The sequence below is a fragment of the Marmota flaviventris genome, chromosome 10 (genome assembly GCF_047511675.1).
Source record: "Marmota flaviventris isolate mMarFla1 chromosome 10, mMarFla1.hap1, whole genome shotgun sequence".
Lineage (NCBI taxonomy): Eukaryota > Metazoa > Chordata > Mammalia > Rodentia > Sciuridae > Marmota > Marmota flaviventris.
Window position 1 is genome coordinate 122,541,827 of NC_092507.1, and position 19,863 is coordinate 122,561,689.

The 19,863-nt window shown below is 43.6% G+C and overlaps 2 protein-coding genes across 2 annotated transcripts; one reads left to right on the forward strand and one right to left on the reverse strand.

Moving 5' to 3' along the window:
* Positions 1-19: 19 nt before the first annotated feature.
* Positions 20-10,049, forward strand: Lysmd1 (LysM domain containing 1). The gene is made up of 3 exons (XM_027953673.3): positions 20-813; positions 8,144-8,508; positions 8,873-10,049. The coding sequence occupies exons 1-3, from the start codon at positions 634-636 to the stop codon at positions 9,009-9,011; spliced, it is 684 nt and encodes a 227-aa protein (XP_027809474.2). The 5' UTR covers positions 20-633; the 3' UTR covers positions 9,012-10,049.
* Tnfaip8l2 (TNF alpha induced protein 8 like 2) lies at positions 10,048-13,128 on the reverse strand. Its single transcript, XM_027953674.2, has 2 exons — positions 13,019-13,128; positions 10,048-11,129 (listed from the first exon to the last, which is right to left on the reverse strand). Exon 2 carries the CDS (start codon positions 11,097-11,099, stop codon positions 10,545-10,547), a length of 555 nt encoding a protein of 184 aa, XP_027809475.1. The 5' UTR covers positions 11,100-11,129; positions 13,019-13,128; the 3' UTR covers positions 10,048-10,544.
* Between the last annotated feature and the right edge of the window lie 6,735 nt (positions 13,129-19,863).

The window sequence follows — 19,863 nt, forward strand, 5'->3', positions numbered from 1 at the left end:
GACGCGGAGCCTTTTGGGAAATGAAGTCTTTTTTTCAAAGAGCTTGCCGCTCAGCTGGGTCGAGGCCCTAGCATCTTGACGGACTCCAGGCGTCGGGAGGGACCAGAACCTAATGTGGAGCCCAAGTTTGAGGGTGTGACCTACCTGGTGCGGAGCCAGGCTCCCAGGAGCTCAGTGGAATGTGCCCTACAAACTCTCGCAGTCTTCGAGCGTCTCGTCAGGGGCCACAGCCGACCTAGGGTGGGCCCGAGGTGCTCCTGACCCTAGCAGATGAAACTCAGGACGGCGCCGAGCCGGAACGTGGGGGCCCCGGGAGGCCTGGCCGCCGTACTAGGAGACACCCTGAGGAACGCGGGTTGAGGAGGGGGCTAGAGTTCAAAGGTCAGAGGTCACCGCAGCGAGGCGCGGCGAGGGGATGAAAGTCAGAGGGTGTTGAGACTCCAGGACTGAATACTCGGGACAGATCGGTGGGTGGGCGAGTTGCAGAGAGGAAAAGCGGAGCGGGGGCGCGGAGGGAGGCTTAGGAACGAAGGAGAAGGAATTCCCTGGATAGTCATTCCCTGGGTTGGAGCGACACTGCCTGTCACTTAACCGGGCGACCTCTTTCGCGACCCCAGCTGTCCGGGTGAGGAGATGGCTTCTCCCTCTAGACAGCCCCCCTTGGGAGGCTCTGGGCTGCTGCAGGGCAGCCGGGCTCGTTCTTACGGAAGCCTGGTGCAGTCCGCCTGCTCCCCGGTGAGAGAGCGGCGCCTGGAGCACCGGCTGGAACCCGGAGACACCCTGGCCGGGCTGGCCCTCAGATACGGAGTGACGGTGAGTCTCCCGGAGCACCGTGTGCGCGACCACCCGGAGAGGCCCGCGCCCGGCGCAGACGGCCCCTTCCGCCGTCTCCCGGGCGCGCCCCTGCGTGCGCGGTGGCCTCTCCTATCTCGGGTTCCCACTCGGTGTTGCGCTGCCTGGTGGGGACGGAGCCTGTCCCACGGTGCCGATGCAGAGAAGTAGTTCCAATGGTTATGCCAGACACCGTGCCGGGCGTCGTGTGCAGGAGCCGGTTTCAGCCTCGCATCCCTCCAAGTACACACCTATTGTTTTTTTTTGCGTCGGAGAAACTTGAGACAGCTTGGCTAACCAGTTTGATCAAGGTCAAATAACTGAGCATCAGAGTTGGAATTCAGACAAGTCTGTCTGACTCTAAAGACCATATTATTAACCACATAGAAAAAATTTAATTGAGAGATTAAACATTTACAGCAAATAATGAAGAGATGGTTTTTAGCTCTGAGTGCCTAAAGTGTTTATCTCTTCTCATTCTTGTTTCCTCCTCAGGGCTCTGCTTTCTTTCCAGGTGCAGAACACGTACTCTGTACATCAAGTATTTCAGGTCATGATTATGGGAAATTTGATATATGTAAAAATATATTGCATTAAGATGGGCGTGGTGGTGTGTGTCTATAATCCCAGTGACTACTCCAGAGGCTGAGGCAAGAGGATCACAGGTTCAAGGCCAACCTCAGCAACTTAGTGAGACCCTGTCTCAAAATAAAAAAACAAAAATGACTGGGGATGTAGATCAGTTGTAGAGTACCCCTGGGTTCACTCCTAAGTACAAAAAATTAAAAAAAAAAAAAAAATATATATATATATATATATATATATATATATATATATATATATTTATTTATAACATTAAAGTTGATGAGATTCCGCCCCCCATGTCCTATTCCATCTCATACAAACAATGTTGAATTTAGACAACAGTTTTATACTTTGTATATTTATTTATTTTTCTTGTTGGTACTGGGGATTTAACCCCAGGGCATTTTACCACTGAATCACTTTTTATTTTTTATTTTGAGACAGGGTATCACTAAGTTGCTGAAGGCCTCACCAAGTAGAATTATTATAGGTGTGTATCACCATACTCGGCTTGCTTTGTACATTTAAAGCACTGTGATAACCCTTTTTGGAGACAGAAACATAAATATATGGTTGCTGTGCTCATATAATTTACAGTCTAGTGAGAATGGACAGAGATACAAATAATGATTATAGGTGAAAGAATGTGGTGAGTTTGTAGTGGTAATTACAAGTAGCGGGAAAACAGAAAAGATTAACTTTTACTTGGAAGCAGGCAGGGATAGCCATCAGTGCAGGTTTTAAGGGTGCTATCACATTGAGCTTTGAAAGACTTCCTCTATACTCCCTTCCAATAAACCTATTTAATATAGTTATTTATATCTTTGTCTTTCCAATAGCCTATATCCTATAGAGTAGGAACTTTTTCTTTTCAACTTTGTATGTCTAAAGTCTGGCATTGTCTCAGATACTTAGAAGCTTAAAAGATTTTTTTTTTTTTTTTTTTTGGAATGAAGGAATGAAATTGAGGCTGAGTATCTACAGGTGGAGGGGCTGGGGACGTGGCTCAAGCGGTATCGCCCTCGCCTGGCATGCGTGGGGCACTGGGTTGGATCCTCAACACCACATAAAAATAAAAGATGTTGTGTCCACCGAAAATTAAAAAATTCTCTCTCTCTAAAAAAAAAAAAAAATCTACAGGTGGAGATTGGGAGTGTAAAAAAGGGAACATTTCAAGTAGAGAGAGTGACCTAATAAGCAAAGGAAGTGAATATGAAATTATAGGGCATTGTGTGCATATACAAATATGTAACAAAATATTTCATCAGTGTGTACAACTATAATGCATCAATCAAAAAAAAAGTGGAGGAAAAAAGAAAGTATATAGGACAGCCTCTTGGTCTCAGCAAAGGCTTGCAGGTATGTCAAGGAAATTGGGGGACCATGGGATATAGCTCTCTGGTAGAGCATCTGCATATGCAAGGCTCTGGGTTCAATCTCTAGCACCAAAAAACAAAAACAAAACTCAGTAGATAATAAGTGATTTCCTGGGTAGTCCAGTTTCCCTCCCCTTCTTTTTTAGTGCTAAGGATCAACCCAGGTCCTTGCACGTAGATAAACATTCTACCACTGAGCTACCCCCCAGCCTGATATACCTTCTTTTTTTGTTTGTTTTGGTACTGAGGATTGAATCCAGGAGCACTTAACCACTGAGTCTCATCCTCAACGCCCGGCCCCCTTTCCTTTTTTGAGTTAGGGTCTCAGTAAATTTTCTGAGGCTGGCCTCAAATTTGCAATCCTCAAAAAAAAAAAAAAAAATTGCAATCCTCCTGCCTAGGCCTCTGGAGTAGCTGGGATTACAGGCATGCACCACTACCACCACCACCACCCTCATCCTGAGGGTTTCTTATATCCCTGAAAAAAGATCTGTAGTCTAATGAAGAATTTTAGGTTCTGGTTCTATTCTGCTTAGTAGCTGTGTCTCTTCTCATTTGGAGCCTCAATTTTCCCACTATTTGTAAAATGAAGAAAGTGTATTAAATAATGATATTTACTTAAGTTATTACCTACCTATTAATTAAGGAACACTTAGCATGTGCCAGACTCTATACATATATTATCTGATATTATCTTCATAACACTATGAAATAGGTATAACCATTCTTACTTATTTATTTATTGTGGTGCTAGAGATCATACCCAGGGCCTCAAGCATGATAGGTAATCACTCTACCACTGAGCTACCTTCCTAGTCCTTATTCTCATTTAAAGATGAGGAGCCAGGGGGCTTTGGATGTGGCTCAAGCCGTAGTGCATTTGCCTGGTATGTGTGCGGCCCGGGTTCGATCCTCAGCACCACATACAAATAAAGATGTTGTGTCCGCCGAAAACTAAAAAATAAATATTAAAATTCTCTCTCTCTCTCTTTAAAAAAGAAGAAAAAAAAAAGATGAGGAGCCAGTATGGTGGCATATACCTATAATCCTAGCTACTCTTGAAATTGAGGCAGGAGGATTGAAAGTTTGAGGCCAGCCTGGGCAAAATAATGATACCATGTGTCAAAATTTAAAAGGCTGGAGGTGTAGTTCAGTGCCTTCCTAGTATGTATGAGGCCCAGGATTCAATCCTCTGTACCACAGAATAGATAAAAACATATATCATAAATAAATTGAAAGTCAGACTTAGGAAGGCTACACAGACAGTATAATTGGTATAATTAGGATTCACACCAGGTCATCTCATATTAAAATCCTCACTTTTAAGCCAGATGTTGGTAGTGCCTGCCTATAATCCCAGCAAGTTGGGAGGCTGAGGCAGGATGATGACAAGTTCAAAGCTAGCCTCAGCAATTTATTGAGACCCTGTCTCAAAATAAAAAATAAAAATGGCTGAGGCTGGGTGTGGTGATGCTCTCTTGTAATCCCGGTGGTTTGGGAGGCTGAGGTAGGAGGATCATGAGTTCAAAACCAACCTCAACAACTTAGTAAGTCCCTAAGCAACTCAGTGAGACCTGTCTCTAAATAAAATATAAAAAGGGCTCTGGATGTGGCTCAGTGGGTAAGCATCCCTGGGTTCAATCCCTGGTACCAAAATAAATAAATAAAAATACAATTCTTACTTTTGCCAGGTATGATTCATACCTATAATCTCTGCTTCTTGGGAGGCTAAGGGAGGAGGATCACAAATTCAAGGCCAACTTATCAAGATTGAGGATGAGGATGTAGCTCAGTGGTAAACGATTCAGTTTTATATATATATATATATATTCATATATTATCTGATATTATCTTTATATATATATTTTTTTTCCACAACTTAGACCCTATCTTAAAATAAAAAATAAAAAGGACTGGGGATGTAGCTCAATGTAAATCACCTCTGGATTTAATCCCCAGGTCCAAAAAAAAAGTGATTTTCCAAACTGGTGCCAATATAAAATGAAATTATAATAAAATTGACACTCTGCCTTCTGATAATACTAACATACTCTATCTTTAGTTATTATATTTTATCATCTAGTTTATTCATAATGAATAAGTAAACCCCTGCTGGGTGCCAAGCTCTGTGAGATGCTAAGGTACACCTTGGGGATACAGAGACATCAAGTCACCATCCCTGCCCTTAAGATTCACAGGAGGGCTGGAGATTTGGCTCAATGAGAGTACTTGCCTAGCATGCACAAGGCCCTGAGGTTCAGTCCCCAGCACTGCATTAAAAAAAATAATCATAAAGGGGCTGGAGGTGTAGCTCAGTGGTAGAGTGCTTGCCTCACATGCATGAGGCCCTGGGTTTGATCCTCAGCACAACATAAAAATAAATAAATAAAAATGAAAATATTGTGTTCATCTACAACTAAAAACTATTTTTAAAAATAGTAATCATAAATAAAGACACAGGGTTTGAATAGGTGCTGGGGATATAGCTCGGTTAGTAGAGTGCTTGCCTCGCATGCACAAGGCCCTGGGTTCAATAACACCGTCAAAAAAAAAAAAAAAAAAAAAAATGCTACAAAGACACAGGGTTTGAGTAAAACATTCATAGAAGTAAATAACAATATGGTAAGGCAATGTGTTTTGTGGTTTTTTTCTTTTATATTTTTTCATTACTGGTGATTGAATTCAGGGTCTCTCATATGATATGCAAGCACTCTACCACTGAACTATTCCCCAGCCATTTATTTATTTATTTATTTACTTACTTACTTATTTGGTACTGGGAATTGAGCCAGGGAGCTTTACCACTAATATTTACCCAGCCCCCTCCTTTTTTAAAAATTTGAGACAGGGTCCCCTTAAGTTGTCCAGTCTGGTCTTGAATTTTTGATTTTCCTGCCTCACCTTCCTTAGTTGCTGGGATTACAGGGATGCACCACCACATCCAGCTTGTTTTTGTTTTTTGTGTAGTTCCGTGGATCAAATTCAGAGGCTTGCACATGACAGGCAAGTCCTCTGTTATTGAGCTATCCCCTCACCTCGAAGGACCAGTATTATTACATCAGTTACAGCTGTGAAGAAGGTAACACAAAAGGAGTGTTGATGAGTAAAAATTCTCCAAGCAGAGAAGGGGAGAGTGGGGAGGCATTTCAGGCAGAAAGAGCAGCTTGAATAAGACAAAGTATGAAAGATCATGAAATCTTCAAAGAAAAATGAAAAGTTCAGGATAGCAAAGTTTGTATAGATGGCAGAAGAGAGACAAGGCTAGACATTTCTGGACTGAGAAAACTAGACTGAGAAAACCCTGAATGTTAATTTATTTTTCATTTTTGGTGGTGCTGGGAGTGAACCCAGGGCCTTGTGCATGCAAGGCAAACATTCTTCCAACTGAGCTATAACCCCTGATTTTTACCTTTTAGCCAGTGAGGATCCATAGGAGTTTATAAGCAGGCTAGTGGGTTAATCAGATTATTTTTCTATTTGTGAAGAGGAAGATGAGTAGAAGTGAAAGAGGAAGAGCAACTACACTGTTGGGATAACTCAGATGAGAAATATTAAGGGTTTATTCTAGGGCAATGGCATTAGACATGAAGATAAGATCAGATGAGGCATGTCTGTCTGTCTCTCTTTCTCTCACTCTCTCTCTCTTTATTCATCATTGAGTATTGAACCCAGGTCTTTGCACATGCTAGGCAAGCACTCTACCACGGAGCTACATCCCCAGCCCTGCTAGCCCAGATTTTTAGAGCACTTTTGTTGTCCAGTTTGGTGTGGATGATAAAAGTACATGATAAGGGGCTGGGGATGTGGTTCAAGTGGCAGCAGGCTGGCCTGGCATGCGCAAGGCACTGGGTTCGATCCCTAGCACCACATAAAAATAAATATATTGTGTCCACCTAAAACAAAACAAAAACATGATAAGGATGACATTGAACTGGGTATTGTGGCATTTGCCTGTAATTCCCTGCTACACTGGAGGTTGAGACAGGAGGATTGCAGATTCAAGGCCAGCCTGGGCCACTTAGTGAGAGACTCTATTTCAAAAAATAACTTTGGGGGCTCGGGATGTGGCTCAAGTGGTAGCGTGCTCGCCTGGCATGCATGAGGCACTGGGTTTGATCCTCAGCACCACATAAAGATAAAATAAAGATATTTTTAAAATGAATAAATTTAAATAATAATAATAATAATTTTTTAAGATGTAGCTTAATAGTAGAGCACTTGCCTAGCATGTGCGAGGCCCTGGGCTCAATACCATAAAAAAAAAAAAAAAATCAAAATCAAGCCAGGCATGGTCACTCACGCCTGTGATCCCAGTGGCTTGGAAGGCTGAGGCAGGAGGATTGTGAGTTCAAAGCCAGCCTCAGCAGCTTAGTGAGGCCCTAAGCAATTTAAAGAGACCTTGTCTCTAAAATATATTTTAAAAGGGAAAGGGATGTGACTTGATGGTTAAGCACTCCTAGGTTTAATCCCTGGTTTAAAAAAAAATTAAATAAAAAAATAGGGATATAGCTCAGTGGTAGAGTACCCCTGGGTTCAATTTCCAGTACTGGGGGTGGGGGGGAAAGATGTATTTCCAAGCAGGAAATACCACTGAGCTGCATCCTCAGCCTGACATTGCAAGACCAAGTAGATAGATTGTGATGGCAGTCACTGTGTTCAGTGATGAATAAATATTTTATGAAAGAAATTATTATAGTGTGAAAAGCATTCCCAGGAGGAGTAAAAGGCCAAGGATTCTAGTTCTACCCCAGTTTAATTTACTAGAATTTTTTTTTTTTTTTTTTGCCATAATGGGAATTAACCCAGGACTTCACATGTGGTAGGCAATCACTCTACACTAAGCTATGTCCCCAGCCCTTTTCATTTTATTTTGAGTCTCACTAAGCTGCCCAAGCTGGCCTCAAACATGTGATTCTCCTACTCAACCTCAAGAGTAGCTGGTACTGCAGGCATGCACCACCATGCCTGGTTTATAAAAGCTTTTTGCCTCAATAATTTTTAAAAATGTAAAGGCGGGGCTGGGGATGTGGCTCAAGTGGTAGTGCGCTCGCCTGGCATGCGTGCGGCCCGGGTTCGATCCTCAGCTCCACATACAAACAAAGATGTTGTGTCCGACGAAAACTAACTAACTAACTAAATAAATAAATAAATAAATATTTTTAAAAAAATGTAAAGGGGCCCTAAGACTAAAGAGTATGAAAATGGCTTACATATAAATAGGAATAATGTCAGCCCTATGTATTTTAGATTGGTTGTTATGATACGACTGTACAATTACTTTAAAAAGTTTTAGATACTATGTAAGATTGATCATTGTAACTGTTATTAATCTTGATGGCTTTTTTTAAAAGATGGAACAGATCAAGCGTGCAAACCGCCTTTATACTAATGACTCCATCTTTCTGAAGAAAACTCTCTACATCCCCATCCTGAGAGAGCCCAGAGACCTGTTCAATGGTTTGGATTCAGAGGAAGAGAAAGATGGAGAGGAAGAGGTAGACCCACGTAAGGATGAAGTTCAGCTACACTCAGCTGAGAGGAAGAAACAAGAGACAGGTTCAGGCCGTGCCAATGGTGAAGCTCTCCCTAAAGCTGGCCAGGAACCCCCTACTCCCCTCCATGACCTCTCTGCCTCTGATTTCCTTAAGAAGCTTGATTCACAGATCAGCCTGTCAAAGAAGGCTGCTGCCCAAAAGCTGAGAACAGGGGAAAGCAGGTGGGTCTTGAGTAGTTCCTTGTAAGTCCCTGCATAGATTCCTCCATCTTACCTAAGCATAAACACAAGTGCCAGCAGAAATGAGGTGATACCTTTTCCTTGGTGACCCCAAGACAGTGAGCAGAGCCAATGGCTGCTGGATGGGTTGAGGTGGTGGGAAATTGGGTTCCATGTTATCAGTGGAATAAAATAGTTGACTTCTTCCTGCTCTGATAATCCATGCAGGAGCATTAGTATTGAGAAATACATCTTAGAACAGCTAGTTCAGGAATCAAGAGAGGAAGAGAGCTTCCCCTCTTCTCTTGGCCTATTCTCACGTTCTTCCCTTCATCTATCACTCTTTCCCTGCTTTTCTCACCTGCAGGATACTTGGGGAAGATGCAGGTCTCCATCAGAGCTCCCCTCGGATGCAGCAACGAGCAGTCCTAGGTCCTGTGCCACTGACCCGGACCTCTCGGACCCAGACACTGCGGGACCAGGAGGATGAAATCTTCAAACTCTGATGTTCCCAGAACTGAGAGAAGCAGTATGTTGAAGAAGCAATGTGAGGGGGAGAGGAGCCTGAGGTGAGGCTCAAGGACATGGCTTCCCAGCCTGACTCCCTCGACTCCTGCTGTCTTCTCCAGCCTCCCCGTAGACCAAGAATTCCTTGGCCTGGGCATTTTTCTGGCAGGAGTTCGAGATGGGGCCTAGACCCCTCCCTAGTTCTTGGGCTGAATCTAGAGTTTTCCTTTAGATTCAAAAGGTTCTTTTTATACCCTTGCTACCTTTCCTATCCCTTTCACCATTCTCTGGCCTTAGAGCAGAGAAGCAAAGACTCCCTTTCAACTTCTTCCCTATCTCCACATGTGTTACCTAATTTATTTGGTGCTATATTGAAGTAATATTTATTTGCTGTATCTAACTCTTTCCCACTGTTAGCTGAAAATGTGATTTCTAGAGCCCTGGAATGAGGGGAACCCAGACACAATTAAGTGGTCCGTCAGCTTCCCCACTCCTTGCCCACGCATGTTATCAAGGACAGGGGAATCGTGGTCTAGCGCTGTCATGGAGAACAGTGGGCTGTGCCAAGTCTTTTCCCCAGTCTCAAGGTGAAGGATTTGGGTTCAGTCTGACCAACTAGGTCCCTATACTTCTAAGAAAAAGCAGCAGTGTAGAGACCTGAATTCTCCATTCTTCCAGTTCACCCTTCTGACCTCTCTCTGCTCAGCCTGCAGTGGAGCTAAGGGATAGAAGAAGCATTGCCTTGGGGTGTGAGAAGGACAGTTGTGGGAGTCTCTTTGTTACACCCCCTCCCCACTAAAGCCTGTCTGTGTACGCCTTGTCCCTTACTGCATATTTATTTGCAATTTGTAGCACTGGTTTGCGGTACAGTTTGGTTTTTTGTCTTAAACAGAAGAAGTAGACAAGGGAACCTCAATAATACTGGAAATGTTTGGAAATAGTGAGAGGTGAGACAAGTGGTGTTTATATACCTCCTTTCCTCTGTGATGATCCTAAGGTATAAAAAACTGGAGAGATTAAACATTGAGCCCTATGCACATTTTAATAGTTTTATTTCCCCTGTGAGAATCTCCCTTACCCTAGTTGCTTCTTCCTGCACTCTAAAACAGGCTCTGACATCTGGGCAAACTCCACCTAGAGTTGGGAGTCTAGAACATCTCTAAGGGCCACCTTACCCCCTCCTGTCTTTAGTGTCCCCAGAGGGGTTATATGGGCTGCACCCCCTTCCCTTGATTCATGGGAGAAGGGGCTTCCCTGTTTCAGAGTCCCTCATGGGAGAAAGATCCAAGTTTCACTTCGCCTTTTTCAGGCTGCTTTGTTTCCTGTGCTAGGGCTGGAGTGGGAAAGAGTCCTCACCCCTCAGCATTGCTCCTTCTCCACCAGCAGTTTGGGGGCAGGGTGGTCTCAAAGTCTAAAGCACTCTTGAGAACGAAGGCTGAGGATTGAAAAGCGTTAGTGCAGATGAGCAGGGTTAGAAAGCCTGTTATCTGTTTTCCAGCTGGCCACGGGAGGCGGTGCTGGGTTCAGAGCTTTCAGAGCTTCCCCTCATCCAGCAGCTTCCTGAGCCCATCGCAGATCTTGCCAAGGTGCTGAGTGAAGCCAGGCCCGTAGAGGGCTGTGAGCAGCCCTGGGTCAGAGAAGTGATCAAACACGTGGCGAATGCGGCCCTGTGACTTGGGTGTGAGGTGGTGCTGCACCAGTTCCAGCAGCGTGTCTCGGCACTCAGTGAGCAGGCTTGCTAACACGGCAGCCTCGAAAGTGAAGTCCACCTCGCCAAAGCTCAGTGCTGTCATGGCACCCTGCCGCAGCTTCTGGCGAAAGCGGGTAGCCAGGTCCAGCTCGCTGGGGCCAAAGCTGCCATTGCGGTGCAGCACAGCCACCTTGACAGCCACCTTGATCAGGTCCTTGATAACCCGCTGGGCCTGGGGCCGACTGTGCGTGTACTCTTTGGACACACGGTACAGCTCGTCTAGCACCTCGCTGCTTGTCTCATCAATGAAGAGGTGAACCACAGACCGACCTGCCATCTTACTTAGTAGTTTCTTCTCCGCTTGCAGTGCCAGACTCTTTGAGCTGAAGGACTCCATGGTGTCTGGGAATGGGTATGTGGACAGTCACTAGAAGAGAGGCCACAGGCTTCCTTAGAAAGAGAGAACCGGCTTTTCCCCTTTCTGTTGCTTCTGTGGTTCCTTTGTCCTCTTTCCCCTGGGCCCCTCCATCCTCTCTGCCTTGCTGTTGCTTTTTTCCTTTAGTGCTGTATGAAATCTTGATCTCCAAAACAGCCCTGAAGAGCGTGGGTTACCCAGACTGGAGGACCGAGCACACAGAGAAGCTAGCCTCCAGGAGTTGCAAAGCCTCAGGGGAAGTAGTCTGTTGCTGCCACAGTGGAGAGAGTGGGGCTTACCTGGCAGTTAATTCTCACAGCTATCATTTTTGGATGCTAACTGTATACCTACAGCTGTAAGGTATAGACATCACTCTTGATGTTTTACTACTGAGCAAACTCAGACTTGGGTTAAAGTATTTACCCAAGATCAATCACAACTGGTTTTTTGGTCTCCAAAAGCCCATCTGTACTATATTGCATTTTTATCTTATTTGTTTTCAATACTTGGGATTGAATCCAGGTGTGCTCTACCACTAAACTACATCCCAGCCCTTTTTATTTTATTTATTTATTTTGCAGTGCTGAGGATCAAACCCAGGGCCTTTGTTCATGCATTCTACCACTGAGTCTCATCTCCAGCCCCTCAACCCTTTTTATTTTTTATTTTGAGACAGGGTCTTCCTAAGCATCTGAGACTGTCCTTGAGTTTGCAATCCTCCTGCCTTGGCCTCCCAGATCACTGGGATTACAGGTGTGCACCACCATACCCAGTCACTGCTTTGCATTTGAAAAAGTGACAAACACAGGGACCCAAGGAGTACTAATACGAATACCTAACATTTACTCAAAACCTACTGTGTGCCAAATGCTTTATATGAATTACCTGTCTACCCAACTGTATAAGGTTGGTATCCCCATTTTGCAATGAGAAAAACTGAAGTTAAGAGAAATTAAGCAGTTTGGCTGAAATCACTAGTAAATGATAACAATGGATGTCAAACCAAATAATCCAAAAAGCCCTTCTTCCCCAGAGCTGTCAACGAGGTTGAAGACACTGAGCAAGTCTGAGAAACAAGCACCTCAAGAAGGGCAGGTAGTCGTAAAGCTCTGGTCTGCTGAGCTGAAGTAGAGACCCTCCTAGTGATATATATGATGAATATGTCCAGGGCCCCCCCGGATCCTCGCCTCTGGTTCTTCTGGTTGTTTGGCTTCTTACTTCCCCCTCCCCTGCTCTGCAGGATGTGGTGGCTGTGACCGCAGTGAGGAGCAGCCTGGTCCTCTCCCCTAAATGAATATGGGAGTCTGAAGAGGCAGGGGAGGTGGGTACCTGAAGGGGTTTCTTCCCCAGCTGAATCATTCCAATGGGAACCTTCAACATTGATTTGCTCCTGGCTTGCCCTGGGGCTTTCTAGATGAGGCTCCACAGCCACCGGAAGAGACATTGCTCCATGTGAGCCTTCCTTCCTCCTTGGCCTTCCTGTTACCCAGCTCTGCCTTGCCCTTATTGCCATCTCACATTTGGTTCAGTCTTCTCACCCTCTCCTCCTCACAGTGTCCCCTTTTCTCCCCTCCAGGCTCTGCCTTTAATTCTGGCCGTGGTCTCCCTCTGTCCTGACCCACCTACCTCCATGTCTTTGACATTTCCTTATATCTTCCAATCCTCGCCACACACCCATACCCACCCTCAGCCCTCAGCCCTCCCCACCCACACCCCTCTCCCAAGCCGGGACTTTCTTTCCCAGGCGCCTTGCCCCAGGGAAAACTCAACTTTACTGGGTTACAACCAAGAATTCTGCAAGTGTAAGCTTCACAATATAGAAAGCTAAGGTCTGAAACAGCTAGAGACCCTCTGCCCACCGTCACCCTGAAGTCTACCTTCTATCATTGTTGGTCCCTCACCTGTCACGCACTGGTGCCAGTCTTGCCTTGGATGTTCCCGGAGAGCTGACAGAATGGAGAAGCTCCTAAGTGAGAGGCCCTCTGGCCTGGCCCCACCCCTCAAGCCCCGCCTACCTACTCTGTGCTCTACCTCCGGTTCACCATCCCTGTCGCCAAGGGGGCCAGTGGCCAAATGGTCACCTAGACATAAGACGAAGGACAAAAGGAATAGAAGGTCTCTGATAAAACCGACTTGACTCTTTGAAACAGGCAGAAGGGGATGCACATTCTCCATTCTCAAAATGTTTATCGGCTTCTTTCTTTGCCGTCCAGATCCTTGAGATCCGATTATATTGCTGTGTTTCTAGAGAAGATGTAGAGTGTCCATTGCTGGGTGGGGGGAGTCAGTGGGAAAAGTTCTGAAGAGTGATACCGTGAGTCAGCATTGTCACAAGCAACTTTCAGCTCCTGACAGGTAAGGTTGGCACAGGCCTTAGTACTGGAGGGAGGAAGGTGCTGGGCTCAGGGCTGCTGGGCCATGTGCGACCAGCAGGTGACAGCACTGCACTGAACCACTCTAGAAACAGGAACCCCAAAATGAGGGCAAGTTCTTGAATGAAGCAAAAGCATTTACCATAAAGAATCTTACAGCTGGGCGCGGTGGCGCACGCCTGTAATCCCAGCAGTTTGAGAGGCTGAGGCAGGAGCATCACAAGTTCAAAAGCCAGCCTCAGCAATTCAGTGAGACCCTGTCTCTAAATAAAATACAAAATAGAGCTGGGGATGTGGCTTAAAAAAAAAAAAATCTTACAACCTGTCCAGGGCCATAGATAGCTATAATACAAGTCAAAAGTCAAACAATGCCATTAACTTTGTTTACCATGGGTCTTGCTATGTCAACCAGGTTGGTTTCTGACTTATGGGCTTAAGATGATCCTCCCACCTCAGCCTCAGCTTCTGAAGCAGCTGGGACTACAGTTGTGCTACACCCAGATCATTCATTTTTATATATTTATTTTGGTACTGGGGATTGAACCCAGTGGTGCTTAACCATGTAGCCACATCCCCAGTCCTTTTTAAAAAATATTCTATTTAGAGCCAGGGTCTTTCTGAGCTGCTCAGGGCCTTGCTAAATTGCTGAGGCTGAGGCTGGCTTTGAATTTGCGTTCCTCATGCCTCACTCTCATCAGCTGCTGGGATTATAAGCTCTGCCACTGTGTCTTTTTTTTTTTTTTCCATAGGGGATCAATCTCAGATCTCTGGTCCTTACACCTTACACATGCTGGGCAAGCACTCTACCATTGAGCTATACCACCAGCCTTACCATTAGCTTTAATATAGGGTTAGAGGTTTAAAGAATTAAAGAGGCTTAGCTTTAATATAGGGTTAGAGGTTTAAAGAATTAAAGAGGCTTAGATTAATTCTGATAGGGCAGAAAAGTCTGACTTGCAAGGATAGATTAGACTATTTAGTAGTCAGAGATGGGGAAGAAATACTTCCCAGATGGTGGAGCAACATAAGCATGCATGGGGCATCTTCAGAAGTGGTGATCTATATGTTTGGAGCATAAGTTTTTTGGTTTTGTTTTGTTTTGTTTTTAAAGAGAGAGAGAAGGAGAGAGAGAGAGAGAGAATTTTTAATATTGATTTTTTAGTTTTCAGCGGACACAACATCTTTGTTTGTATGTGGTGCTGAGGATCGAACCCGGGCCGCACACATGCCAGGCAAGCGCGCTACCGCTTGAGCCACATCCCCAGCCCCTGGAGCATGAGTTTTGTGTTTGTTTTTCTGGTACTAAGGACTGAACCCAGAGGTGCTCAAGTGCGTAGCCACATCCCCAGCCCTCCCCCTTTTTTAAAATTTTGAGACAAGTTCTCACTAAGTTTCTTAGGGCCTCACTAAGTTGCTGAGGCTGATCTTGAATTTGCAATCCTGCCTTAGCTTCCCAAGTGGCTGTAATTATGGGTGTGCACCACTTTGCCCCACAGTTTTTTTGTTTTATGTATTAGAGTGTTGTAATTATATGTAGTATTTGGGTTCATTTTGGCAAAATTAGGCATATAAGGAATTTGATTTTAATCTTCAATCTCCCCTCTTAAGTTGCCCTTCTCCCTCTCCTTTTCTCTCTCCTCTACTGATCTTCCTTTCACTTTTACTTATTTATTTATAGTTGTAGATGGACACAATACTTTTATTTTATTTATTTATTTTTATGCAGTGCTGACGATCGGACCCAGGCCTTCACATGCACTAGGCAAGTGCTCCATCACTGAACTACACCCCAGCCCCTCTTATTTTTTATTTTTTTAAAGAGAGAGAGAGAGAGAATTTTTTTTAATGTTTATTTTTTTTTTAGTTCTCGGCGGACACAACATCTTTGTTTGTATGTGGTGCTGAGGATCGAACCCGGGCCGCACGCATGCCAGGCGAGCGCGCTACCTCCCGAGCCACATCCCCAGCCCCCCTCTTATTTTTGATTTGTACTTTCTACATATGCATACAGGTGCAATTCCCTTTGGTACATTTCTATATGTATATAACATGATTGTGTTAAATTTATTCCATATTTCTTTCCCTTCCTTCCTCCCTCTCATTCTCCTACTCCACTGATCTTCCTCTATGACATCCCATCCCTTCCCCCACTGCTTTCTTTCCCTTATTCTGCTCTAGCTTCCATATATGAGAGAAATCACTTGACCCTTGATTTTCTGAGACTGGCTTATTTCACTTAGAATGATGGAATATAGGCTCTTTTTTAAAAATATATTTTTAATTCTCAGTGGACCTTTATTTTATTATATGAGGTGCTGAGAATCAAACCCAGTGTCTCACACATACTAGGCAAGGACGCAATCACTGAGCAACAACCCCAGCCCAGAACATAGGTTCTTTGAGAGATAATTGAAGAAAGAAAACGTCCAGCTCATGGCCAACTTTTTAAAAGTTGCTCGAGAGTTCAGCGGGACAGCTGGGTGAGGTGGCACACACATGTAATCCCAGCAGCTTGGGAGGATCCAGAGTTCAAAGCCGGCATCAGCATTGGTGAGATGCTAAGCAACTCAGTGAGACCCTGTCTCTAAATAAAATTCAAAATAGGGCAGGGTGTGTGACTCGGTGGTTGAATGCCTCTGAGTTCAATCCCTGGTATCAAAAAAATAAATAAAGTTCAATGGGGAAACAGTAAGTTTAATAAGGGGAGTAAAATAATGTGCTCAGTGGGGATGTGTTATATGCTTCAATAAATTTTCAGGTGAGGAAAAGGGCATATTTATAAAGTAATCAACCAGTGATACAACGTGCTTAAGTACAGGTGAGAACCCACAAGAGACCTTGGGATTTGGTGATTTTAATCTATTTATTTACCTAGATGCTAGAGATTGAACTCAGAATCTGACACACATGCTCTGTCACTGGAGCTATTAACCACAACCGAAGGATTTGATGATTTTTAATAACCATCTTGTTTTGTTATTTTGGCACTGGGGATTGAACCCATGGGTGCTTCACCACTGAGGTGTATCTACAGTCTTTTAAATTTTTATTATTTATTTGATATTGGGGATTGAATCCAGAAATGCTTAATCACTGAGCAACATCCCCAGCACTTTTTATTTTGAGACAGGGTCTCACTAAACTGCTTAGGGCCTCACTAAGTTGCTGAGGCTGGTCTTGAAGTTGTGATCCTCCTGCCCCAGCCTCTTGAGTCACTGGGATTACAGGCATGCCCCACCATGGCCAAATTTGTGTGATTTTTTAAGCATATATTTTTTTCTGATAATTTCTTCAACAAGCTTATGTGGCAATAACCTTAACCTTAATAGCAGCATTCTACTTCTGTATGCTCTATTTATACACTGATCACACACTATAGGGACAGTATTAGGTACCATTACCAAAATCAGAGGAAAAGTAAGTCTTTTTATAAGAAATGTACCAGGGCTGTGGGTGGAGGAAGGGAGGGAAGGAGGGAGGGAGAGGGCCAGTGGTGTAGCTCAGCAGTAGACTGCTTTGCCTAGCATCCATGAAATCCTGGTTTCCCATCCCCATCACTGGGGTAAAAATTGTGCAAACTAGTTGGAAAAATAAGGATAAGGACAACAAAGATGCAAATACAGTAATAATTTCTGAATCCTGAATTCTGCTGCCAACTCTACCTGTTCACCTCTGTGCCTTCAACTCCCTTCTATCCCTTGTACTGTGCTCTAGCCATGTTGGCATTCCATGACTTCCTCCAGTGCTTCCTGTGGTAGTCTCTCCCTCCTCCCTCCTGCAGTGTCTTCCTATGCTCTAGACCTTGCCACTTCTTTTCCCTCTGTCTACAACTCACTTCTCTCCCACACCTTTTTCTTGTCTGATGAATTTCTACTTATCTTTTAGACTCCAGCTGGAAAATTCTACCTCCCCTGAAGCTATCCATAACCCCTCAACTTTAGTAAATGCTCAGTTATGTAGTTCTAGAACTGCAAAACTTCCCTATTGTAATGATCAGACTTTGTGTGATGTGTGATTTTTTATAAAATGCTTTTCTACTAAACTGTAAACTCCATGAGGACAGAGATGCTGTTTACTGTGCTCAGTAAGTGTTTGCTGAAAAAATAGATCCAAAACATATTCAAGAATGTGGGGGCGGGGGCCGCTGGGGCTACAGCTCAGGGGCAGAGCGCTTGCCTAGCTTGTGAGAGGCACTGGGTTCGATCCTTTTCACCACATAAAAATAAAAAAATAAAGACATCTGTCCATCTACAACTACAAGAAAAAAAATTTTTTTAATTAGGAGATAAGGGGGAAATAGTGTGAGGTGACAGTCTGATATCATAATATTCATTTACTTCACTCATGAGGAAGGCTTTCTTTTATTTTCTCTTGATCTATATCCATTTCTTGTAATCTCCAAACCCATAGCATAATTCACAGCAAATTAAAAGAGGAAAAGAGTAACACTTAGAAGTAAGAACACTGATATTAAGGAGAATTAACACAGCAAGAGATGACTAGGAAAACAAAAAGCAGATAATTAATTAAAATTGCAGCCTGGCATGGTGGTTCATGTCTATAATCTCAGTTACTCAGGAGACTGAGAAAGGAGGATTGCAAGTTCAAGGCCAGGGGCTGGGGATATAGCTTAGTTGGTAGAGTGCTTGCCTTGCATGCACAAGGCCCTGGGTTCAGTCCCCAGCACCAAAGGAAAAAAAAAGTTCAAGGCCAGTCTTGGCAATTTAGTGAGACTGTCTCAAAATAAAAATAAAAAGGACTGGGGATGTACTCAGTGAAAAATCAGTACTAAGTTCACCTTAGGACCAATAAATAAATTTAAAAGTGGGTTGGGAATGTAACTCAGGTGCACCTGGGTTCGATCCACAGTACCACACACATTATTTTGGTGCTGGGGATTGAACCCAGGGCCTTGTATATGTGAGGCAAGCACTCTACCAACTTATCTGTGTGTCTCCAGTCCCCCCAAAATGACATTTTTTTTTTTTTTTTTTGCAGCCATGTAACTGGGAGCAAACAGTATTAATTACACATACTTTGGGATCTTCACTGTGTTCCTAGATGATTAAGTTCATAGTACTCCCTCTGAGTAAACAAAAAATGGTTAAATTATGATATCTTTTTTTTTAAATGTTTAGTTTTTAGTTGTAGTTGGACACAATACCTTTATTTCACTTATTTATTTTTATGTGGTGCTGAGGATCGAACCCAGGATCTTGCATGTGCGAGGCGAGCGCTCTACCGCTGAACCACAACCCCAGCCCCAAATTATGATATCTTAAATCTTTTGCATATATAAAACATTTCACTACATTTTCTTGGTCCTGTGAGGGAGGCGTAAGGTAACAATGTTTACTTACAGATGACAGACTTAGTCTTAGAGATAAATGGTTTATCCAAAGCCATACTCCAGAGGTAAATCTAGGTCTTAATGACTTCAAATCATGTTTTTTTTTTTTCCCCACTATATAACCCACAGAAAATTAATAGTACCTTTTTTTTTTTAATTAATCTATTTGAAACAGAACAAAGGTCGCAGGCATTGCCTTGCATGTGCAAAGCCCTCAAAGCCCTGTGTTTGATCCCCAGCAATGGGAAAAGAAAGTTGAAACAGAATGAAAATTTCAGAATGAAACAGTCCTACCTTTGGTTTAGCTGAGGTTTGGGTTTTAGTTTGGTTTTTGGTCCTGGAGATTGAACTCTCAGCCTTATACATGCTAAGCATGAGCTCTACCAAGGAGCCACACCCCCGACCCTAGCTGAGGTTTGTATCAGTTCCGGAAGAGAATGTTCAGTATGATTTAAAGCAGTCACGGAAGACTTCAGCCTGACATTGCTGAAAATAGTTTGCAGCTTTTAATCTTTTTTTTTCTTTTGATTTTTTTTATGCATTTATTTCATCCTCTATTTACTGTATGCTAGACATTATGACCAAGTACTAGGGATATGAAAATAAAAGACAAGGGCTGGGGATGTGGCTCAAGCGGTAGCAGGCTCGCCTGGCATGTGTGCGGCCCAGGTTCGATCCTCAGCAGCACATACAAACAAAGATGTTGTGTCCGCCAAGAACTAAAAAATAAGTATTCTCTCTCAAAAAAAGTAAATAAATAAAAATAAAAGACAAGCTTCGACTAAGTGATAAATACATACAAGAAATCCAATGGAAGTATCCAATAAACAATTGTATATGTGAGTTTAGAGCTCAAGAGAAAGATCTGAGTTAAATACCTAGATTTTATGATGAGTAGTATGTAGATAATTTTGGTAACTGTTGGTGTGGATTATCTCGACCAAGAGACTGTACATGAAGAAGAGGTGGCTATGTACATACTTAGGGAACACTAACATTTAAGAAGAGGTCATGGTCTGGGTAT

Coding starts and splice junctions, on each gene's coding strand:
- Tnfaip8l2 (XM_027953674.2), bottom strand. CDS start 11,099: ATGGAGTCCTTCAGCTCAAAGAGTCTGGCACTGCAAGCGGAGAAGAAA.
- Lysmd1 (XM_027953673.3), top strand. CDS start 634: ATGGCTTCTCCCTCTAGACAGCCCCCCTTGGGAGGCTCTGGGCTGCTG. Junction 814..8,143: donor CCCTCAGATACGGAGTGACG/GTGAGTCTCCCG, acceptor TTTTTTTAAAAG/ATGGAACAGATCAAGCGTGC. Junction 8,509..8,872: donor CTGAGAACAGGGGAAAGCAG/GTGGGTCTTGAG, acceptor TCTCACCTGCAG/GATACTTGGGGAAGATGCAG.